Source organism: Lolium perenne, chromosome 2 (genome assembly GCF_019359855.2).
Source record: "Lolium perenne isolate Kyuss_39 chromosome 2, Kyuss_2.0, whole genome shotgun sequence".
NCBI lineage: Eukaryota > Viridiplantae > Streptophyta > Magnoliopsida > Poales > Poaceae > Lolium > Lolium perenne.
In genome coordinates, this window is record NC_067245.2 from 266606940 (window position 1) to 266615873 (window position 8934).

Genomic DNA, 8934 nt, shown 5'->3' on the forward strand with positions numbered 1-8934 from the left:
AATAACTTTTATGTTGTACAATTTATTCGGGTTGAATAAACATCTATTTTGAGGTACATGAAGACTTAGTTTGATCGTCGTGAATAATTATGTTGAGCCGCATGAACATTTATCTTTATCCACATGAAAGATTATTTTGAACAGTATGAATATTATAATTATGATGATAAGCTCATCAAAATATATGAATTCGAAATTCATAAAATGGGCCTCCTGTAGGTCAAATAGGTACTCCCAAAGCATGGTGTGTTATCTTGTTAGAAAAAATATTAGATCTGCGGGTTCAATGAATCTAGATAGATTTCAAGAAATATTTTGTCTAAATATGCGGTAACTAATCTAGATTGGAGAGAGTACTACAGTTTTTTTCCGAGGAGGCTAGAGATAGCGTGCAATTCCGGTGATCTCCTCGCTGAATCTTTCAGACTTCCACTGATACAGAAGACAATGCAATCATTCGCACTTTCTCTCTGATCGAATTCAGCGTAGCAATCACCAACATATGCACAGCACGACACAAGCACGTTCAGAAGCAACAAGACGCTACAACCCTTTGACTGAAGAGCACCTACACCTCGGTCCTAAAATCAGAGGGGAGTTGGCTCTTCCCGCCACACCTTGTCCCAATCCCAAATTTCCAGCCCATCCATCGTCTTGGTTTGTCGAAGTATGTATATCGAACCATCTTCAGCGGCGCCTAAGGTTCCTCCAAGGAGGACACGGGCAGATCGCTCGCGGGTTCAGTCCTCCTGCGTGCCTCCATCTTCGCGGAGATCTCCGCCACCACCAGCCTCGACAGCAGCAGCCCGGCGATGAGCGCCGACACCATCAGCATCGTGAACACGCCGCTCCAGCTCCTGGCAGAGATGTAGCCCGTCAGCAGCGGGCCGACGGCGGCGCCGATGGACCCCGTGCCGTCGATGATCGCCGTCACGGTGGCCAGCGCGCGGGAGTTGCCGTTCAGCGAGCTGTGCGTGCCGAGGTCGGCAGAGACGGCGGTTGTGATGAGCGCGTAGGGCCCGTTCACCAGCACCCCCGTGAGCAACATGAGCGCGGCGTTCCATGTCAACGAGATGCTCCCGTATATGCGGTAGAAGAAGAGGGCCGGTATCGCGCAGAAGGTGAAGCTCGCCGCCGTCAGCGCCCGCGCGTCAAGGCGGTCGGAGATGTGGCCGGCCAGGATGCCGCCGACGACACCTCCCACGTCGAACAGAGTCGACAGTACCCCGGCAGCAGAGTCTGACAGATATTCCCCTCCGATCTCTGAAATGTGGGGGACAAAACGGTGGTCAGGTAAACGATTCTTCTTCCTTTTTTTCTCTCCATGTGTAGATGAGCTCTAAAAGATTAAATTATACGAGAGCATAAGTATTGATCAAAACGCACCTGTGTGGCTGAGATAGAATGGAAGCCAGTAGAGGAACGTGTAGGCGACAAGCTTGCAGAAGAAGAGGCAGAGAGCGAAGGGAGCAACGCCAGGAATCCTCCATGCCTGAATGAACCCCACTGCCTCGTCTCTTGAATCTGATCGTCCCTCCAACAGAGGAACGTCCGTGTCATTCTTCTCATAATCCCTCACATGGCGATCGTCCTCGATCCCGATCACCTCCGGATCAACAGGCAAGAACAGAAACACGGCGAGCCCAACCAACGCGATCATGGCACCAGGCACTGCAAACGACCAACTCCATCCGAACTTCAGCATGGCAGCAGCAATCAGAGAGCCAGATATGTTCCCCACAGACGTGTGAGCGTTCCAGATTCCCATGATCAGCCCCCTCTTGCTCTTGCCGAACCAGTTGCCGACTACCGCGACAACCGACGGCCACCCGGTCGACTGAAACAGGCCGGCGATCATCTGGACGGCCAGAAAGTAGTAGAAGCTGTGTATGTTGAGCCAGTATCCAGCTCCGAAGGCAGTGGTGAACAGCCCGGTTCCTACCATTCCGACTGTCAGAAGGATCCTCAGATCCACCCGGTCACCCAAATGGCCGGCAAAGAACATGCCGATTGCATATACACCGAGGAAGGCCAAGTCAATCTCGCCGAGCAACGCGGTGCCACCGTCGCCATTGAACGGAGCCCACCCACTGGTTAGAGCCGTGTTGTTCGCTGCACCTTGTAGGTCCTGAAGATACTGCTGACTGGGCCAGTGCAACATGCCAAGGTTGGCCGTCTTGGGATCAAGAACACTCTTGACAATGCTTGTAGTTTTCCTAGTGGCATGGTAGCTAGCGTAGGATAGGAATGTCAGTACCAATACAAGAGCCTGCGATGATCTGAAGGAGAGAGGTCCACCCCGGACACACTCGAAGAGCTGAATCCCCAAGGGCTTTATGGTGCCCATTTTGCTTCTGGGTTCACCTGAGGAACCCATGAGTGAACCTGAATTTGGTTTCACCACAGCTGTTACTGTAGCGGGGAAAGAAGGCCGGCTGGTATTATCGCCTTATCTGAAAAGACCAAATTAGAGCAAACGTCAGTATTATCCATGAGATCAGAGAGCTGATAACTTGACATAAATGGGAAACTTCCAGCGAAGAAAATGACAGTGACAGGCACAAACAAATGCATATGTTGCAACCAGAAGTAATAATCATGTATCAGTATGTGGATGAATTATTGGAGGCAATGACTAGTTGGCTCCTGTTAGCAAAATGAATTGTACTACTAGAATATAAAACTACATGGCATTTCCATGGATTCAATAAAAAAATCCATTCTCTAAAATTATACCCACATATAAATCATTAGGTGGATTTTTTTAGTTAGATTCGGTGGGATGATACGATATGCACAATTTTGACTCGCTGATTCATCCATTTGAGCGGTCATTGACATCAGCATATACCTCCTACCTACAAATGTGCACTTCTCATCAAAATCAAACCTATTAGCATAGCCAAGCAGTGATCAAATTAAAACCAAGCATCCTTCAGATACTGCACTAAGCATGGAGCAGAGAAAACAACGAGTATCCTGATACAGGTCGCATTAACTTCAAATTAATTGGAAAAAATCATTATTACATAGTAAAAGGGGGCCACATCTATTGAATTCAAAGATCGAGAACTGCAGCTGAACCTTTCTCGAGCGACTGAAATAATGGCACCAACAAAGGAAAAGCATGCCCAACCAGGCAACCACAGCAAGCATCATCTCACCTCCAGTTCAGCAATGGGACGAAGAATAGAAGGCAAGGTACAGAGATGCGTACGTGCGACATGTCCTGTTAGCATTAGCTCAACGGCATGAATATAAAGGGAAAGCGGGACAAGTCCAATCTTGCAAGCAAGCCCAGACCAGCCGGCCAACAGAAGCAACCGAACCAACGGAGATCGCACTCTTCAGAAAGAAACGGAAAGCGGAATGAGCAGGACCAAGGTTGCCCCGAACTTGCAACTTGCAGGGCATACGTAAATGAGGGGCGATCCGTTTTCTGAATTTGTGAAAGATTGGTGATGCGGAACCGCAAGCAAAGACGAGATTATTCAGGCAAATTCGGAGAGCAATTACCTGCTGAGAGGAAGTACTGGCTCTTGATGCTGTCCAAGAAACAGAGGCAGTTCTTCTTCTTCTTCTTCTCCGGCTATTGGCGAGAGTCGGGTCGTCTGGCGGTGCGACTGGAGGAGAATTTCTTGGGGAGCGCAGACCGTGCAACTGTGGAGGGAAGCTTTGTGAGGCGCCTCGGCCGTGGCTTCCGAGGAGCTGCTCGTCTTTTATACAGGTTTTGCAGACAGCGTCTCTTTTGGCTGCTCGTGGTGTCCGTGGGCTGCCGCTGGATCGCCTCTTTCTCCGGTGAGGTCACACACGGCACGCACCTACGGTCATCTCATCTTGTGGTGCCTAATTCGGAGTAGCTCTCCTCCTAGCACTAGGGGCGTAATGTCATCACGGAGAACTAGCTTTTGTTTGACTAACTTAATTTTCTTAACTTGACTTACAAAGCAGGGGAGAACGTGCTTCCGAATCTTGATACTTCTACGCCATCGTGGAATAATATAATTATATAGCGGAAAATTATGACAAAGCTTCCAGCAGCAATCAGAAGGAGCCACATCATTTGCAGCGTCTGGCTAGAAATTACGGTGGAAATTAGTAAGACATGAAACCTGTCTGATTTGCTAGTTCTAGGCTTTCACGGTACTTTTTTAAAATGCTAATTTTGTAAACTTGACACATCAATTGACACATACAATAACAATGTGAATGAAAACAAACCAAACAAAAAAATCAGACGGGCAACGGCCATAGCCATCATCTTCAAGTAAAACTACCACCTAGCACATCTAACTTTGCAAAAGTACACATTATGCGGCCAAAGAGGAAGGAATGCCAGGCGACAACATTGTGGTGCAACTCATGCACTAGGTCTGTAATCTAGGTTTTTCACCACAATACGGCGCAAAATTTGAATGCGAATGCCCTGTCAGAAAGTGGTTGCTTGTCGCCAACACATACGTGAGGGTGCAAACTCCAAAACGCGACATCCACAATGTCGTTTGAAAAGGAAAAAACGAAATTTAAGATGGTTCCTTCAAGAGCGTACCGACCACCAAAGGCTCGGCCTGCCATCAACGCATTCTTAGGTAAAGAAGATTTTCACCCAACGTTAACATTGAGTGATGTTCACCGAGCCCACACCGAGAAAGTGCGGCGTCGACGAGTCGCGATAAGATGGTCACACTAATCAAATATATATATTGACCGTTTTCATTTTTCCAAAGAGGTGCCTAAGTCTGAGTCGACCGAGGCTTAGTAAAGTATCAGTCAATTTTGCATGTGTGTGTACAATTACTATAAATATGCCCAATTAATGTAAAAAAACATTGTTCACATGGTGCAAAAAAGAAAGTACAGGTTCTCAAAGTTCAGCCCCAATGTAAAATTTGGATGATATATATCCAGATATATATAAGCCTACGCATGGTCGTTCAGTTTTGCAAATGATCTCCTTGTTCATACCGGGAGGTGACGGCACACACCTAAGTTCCCCGGCCCTCCACGCAAAAGATAAGAAAAAAGGTTCCCCCGGTCCGCGGATTTGCTTCAGCCGGCTGAGAACAGATGCTAAGAATAGAGTATTTGCGAGGAATATTGCGAGCGGATATTCGTTCTGGACTCGGATATTCGTGGAGCTAAAATTATGCCCTCGTACGCGATCCCAACAACTGTGGGGCCCGTGCAGACGCAGATCCTGTGCCTCACGTCACTCGGCGTTTTGTTTTGGTTTACTGCCGCGGTTTAAACTTTTGCTGCTGCCAGGTCAGACATTCTCAATTCCCCGTTTCTACATGGGATAATTAACCATTTAACAATCATGATGTTCATGACTTTGCTGGAGAGAGATGGTTGCACAGGGTGTGTTGAAAACTTGAAACGAACCTTGTCTTCACCTCTGCCGCCGACGGGAGCGGGAGCGGCGAGCTTGACCGGCGCGGTTGTCCGGCACGGCGTCCCTGTCTGCACGTGAGACATAGGGAATCCATGAGCTTTTTAATTAGCTTGACAGGACGCCATGGATTGGCCAGAAAGATCAAGCAGAGATGAACAGGGAAGGATAGATAGATACCTCGGTTCCTCGAGGAGAGTCCCGGAGCTCCGTCGCTGAGTACAGCGAACGGACAAACCAATAGGAAGAAGAAAGCTTTCGCCTATTTATGCTACGAAAACTGTAGCCGTCGAGTTTCAGAGAAGGTTAAAAAAGAGATTTTTATTATTGATTAAAAACTAAAACGAGAAATAGTAATGCATGTTTGCAAATGTGAGTTTTGCGCAAGATAGGCCTTAGATGGCAGGAAAAATACCAGGATGAACTCGCGTGCACGTGGACCTATTTTCTTCAATATTAAAAAATGCTATTTGAAAATATCTTTAAAAATTAAAATGATTTTTTTCATGTACATATTATGTTGATACTTACTTGTGTAAGTTTTTACCAAAAAATATGATTATATATGGCCTACAGCAAAGTTACAAAATGTTCAAATGACATTATAATGATTGGTTGTGTACTGTTCGCGGAAATAGAAAATTCCATTTTCACATTTTATGTGTAGGTTACACATGGTCTTTCTTATGCCAAAATCTGCGTAAATAAGTGTCAACATCGGATATACATGAAATTTTGAAATAGCATTTTTAAAAATAATTCATAATGAGGTGCACCCAGGTTCACATCGTCCGCGTGGAAATAGCTGGCAGGACCTACACGTGGGATAACAACTAGGAAAACTAATCATGTGTAGACTAGATAGGATTTTCTGCGCTACTCATTTTGATTCAAATTTTCCTTTAACTACCGCTAAAGGCTCCTTTGATTCATAGAATTTGTATAGAAATTGTGTTAAATTTTATGGAAAAAAATTAGAGAAATTGTTTGATTCATAGGAGCATGTTCTATACGAATTAATTATATAAAAATCTTGTAGCGTAGATCCTATAGAAAAAATAGGTCATACTAAACTGGATCCACTATTCACTAGTAGAAAAATGGCATTTACTCCCGATTTGTGAGGGTATTTAGTCCCGGTTGTCCGTCCGAGACAACGCAATCGGGACTAAATGCACACCCCTTTAGTTCTAGTTGTGGACTAAAGGCCCTCCACACAGCCGCAGTGGAACGCTTGGGCTGGAGGACCTCCTACACGTGTTATTGTTGTTCTATTTTTCTGGAGGACCTTTATTCAAAAAATGTATTTTTCAGAATTTTTAGAGTTTGAGTTATTTGAATAACTTAGTCTCTGATTACATTTAATCTTTAGTCAAAGTACTTACTCGTGGTTAAACTTCTCAATCTGTCACCCATCTTCAAACTACTCCAGCATAAGCACGCTTAACTTTTGAGTTCCTTTCGAAAAAGCTTCCAAGTACACCAACACACCTTATAGATAATCTGAAAGGATTTTTAATTTTGAACTTTCCATCATTTTATTTTGTATTTTACAAATCTAAAAAGGCGATCCACAGAGTGTGGAGCAAAAAAGCCAGGAACTCTTTAGTCCCGGTTGGAGACACCAATAGGGATTAAAGGTAGAACTTTGTTGAGGACACCAACTGGAACTAAAGATTTTTGCACCGACCACAACCTGTCGCAACCCTTTTAATCCCAGTTGGTATCTCTAACCGGGACTAAAAGTTTCGTTTAATCCTGGAGTAAAGCTGGCCGCGCCCCGTGCGGCGTCCTAGCCGCTGGAACCAGAACTAGTGCTTACATTAGTCCCGGTTCCAAATGCGTTCGAGACTAATGCTCCGAGCAGTTCCGAACGAAAGGCCATTTTTCTACTAGTAATTACTATACCTATTGCAGTACACCTAGAGGCCCATGAAGCCGAGGAAGCATTGGCCAAGCCATTCCTTTCCGGTGTCGACATGCAAGATGAGGTGATAGCCTGAGACTTGAGCTGGCGCATTCGGCAGTGACAACGTGTTGGCTTAATTCGAGAAGGGAGCGCCCGCGCGCGACCCCGTGGACGTCCTGATGGCACGGGGACCGAGCCGCATTGGCCATTACTCTTGGGGTTGGAGAGGCACATGTTTCTCTTCCTTTGGACATGTCATTCGTTTCCGGCGTCGATGATTTTGGCGAATATACTCATGGAAGATCGGATCGATACGACGGTTTTCGGTGCACACTTTGGTAGCGGGAGTAGCTCGGTTGTCCAGCTCGGTGTGTCATGTTGTCCGCTTACGGCGTCTTGTGTGTCTTGTGGTGTTTTGTGTGGCTTGTCGTTGTTTAGGTTTTCGCTCGGATTTTCTCTAAATAACCAAGTAGTGCGAGTCTCTGGACCATTTTCTATTTGTTCGATGGATTTAGCGGCTCTCTTGCTAACATTAAAAAAAATATCAGAGATTTGAGCTCATTCTTAGATATCTAAATAACCTTTGGATTGTCAACACCCGGATTTTTAATTCCAGATGCCTATTATGCCATACATCGCAATCCCAGGAAGATTGTTTTTTGCGAGACATAACAGTCGATATCACAGAACATTATTCATTACAAACCATAATCGTCTTACAACAAGGGATCTCATGATCCAATCTTAAAACAACAGTTGATCTAAAGATTAGATACAAAACACATAGCGGAAGAACGTAGTAGCGGTCCATCTGTTCCACAGGCAACGCTTGACGTTAGGAGGTGGTCCTAGTTATCATAGACATCCTGCTGTCCATCTTCCTGGTACTGGTGCTCTTCTTCATAGTCTGGCCATTTGAATAGCCAGGGACAAAGCTATGAGTACTTTATATAGTACTCGCAAACTACCACTAATAGAAGTACTAGTAGCTCTAATAAGGGTTCTAAGCTTCTAGGTTTATTTGCACAAAACTAGTTTTATTTCATAATCACTTAATAGTCAAAGACTCTTTATTTGTCAAAAATTACTCAAGTGGGAACATCAGTGTCATTCCCACAACTCTGTTGTGATTAAGTCAAATTCATCTTTCAAGTCACAAGTCATTTTTAGAAAACATCTGACAACGGAACAGTATGGCCATCCAACCGTCCATGACCGCGGATGCGGCTATTCGAATAGTTTAACACTCTGCAGAGGTTGTACACTTCTGCCATAAATTTTGATTACATCCGTCAGGGATAGCCCTGAATAATCATACTCAGTATGCGGAGCATCAACCATTAACCTTTTACTTACATACCCTAGTATAGGCACCTCCCCTATGAGCTTGGCCTCCCAGCGATGGCGATCTACCATCCTGGGAACTGCACAGGGCTTAGGTAGGACATTCATCTCTATTTCACGTCATTTCACTTTTCACGGAGGCAGCCTCGGCATAACCCCTATGACGCTTGTTCAGAGGGAACCCATACTAAAGTACATAAATTTCCAGTTAAGCCCTACCCATTATCAGGTATTGTGGGGGTACTCTAAAGTTGGAATGGTATCGCATCCGAACCCAACCATCAATTTT

General features: G+C 45.3%; 1 protein-coding gene across 3 annotated transcripts; it reads right to left on the minus strand.

The window, feature by feature from the left end:
• Nucleotides 1-440: 440 nt before the first annotated feature.
• Nucleotides 441-5626, minus strand: LOC127336011 (putative glycerol-3-phosphate transporter 1). 3 transcript variants are annotated; one of them, XM_051362756.2, is made up of 4 exons: nucleotides 5573-5626; nucleotides 5386-5463; nucleotides 1387-2453; nucleotides 441-1263 (listed from the first exon to the last, which is right to left on the minus strand). In XM_051362756.2, exons 3-4 carry the CDS (start codon nucleotides 2375-2377, stop codon nucleotides 698-700), a joined length of 1557 nt encoding a protein of 518 aa, XP_051218716.1. In that variant the 5' UTR covers nucleotides 2378-2453; nucleotides 5386-5463; nucleotides 5573-5626; the 3' UTR covers nucleotides 441-697. The 3 variants fall into 3 exon arrangements, with proteins under 3 accessions (XP_051218716.1, XP_051218714.1, XP_051218715.1); XM_051362754.2 differs by lacking the exons at nucleotides 5386-5463; nucleotides 5573-5626 and adding an exon at nucleotides 3517-3845; XM_051362755.2 differs by lacking the exons at nucleotides 5386-5463; nucleotides 5573-5626 and adding an exon at nucleotides 3165-3229.
• Nucleotides 5627-8934: the final 3308 nt, after the last annotated feature.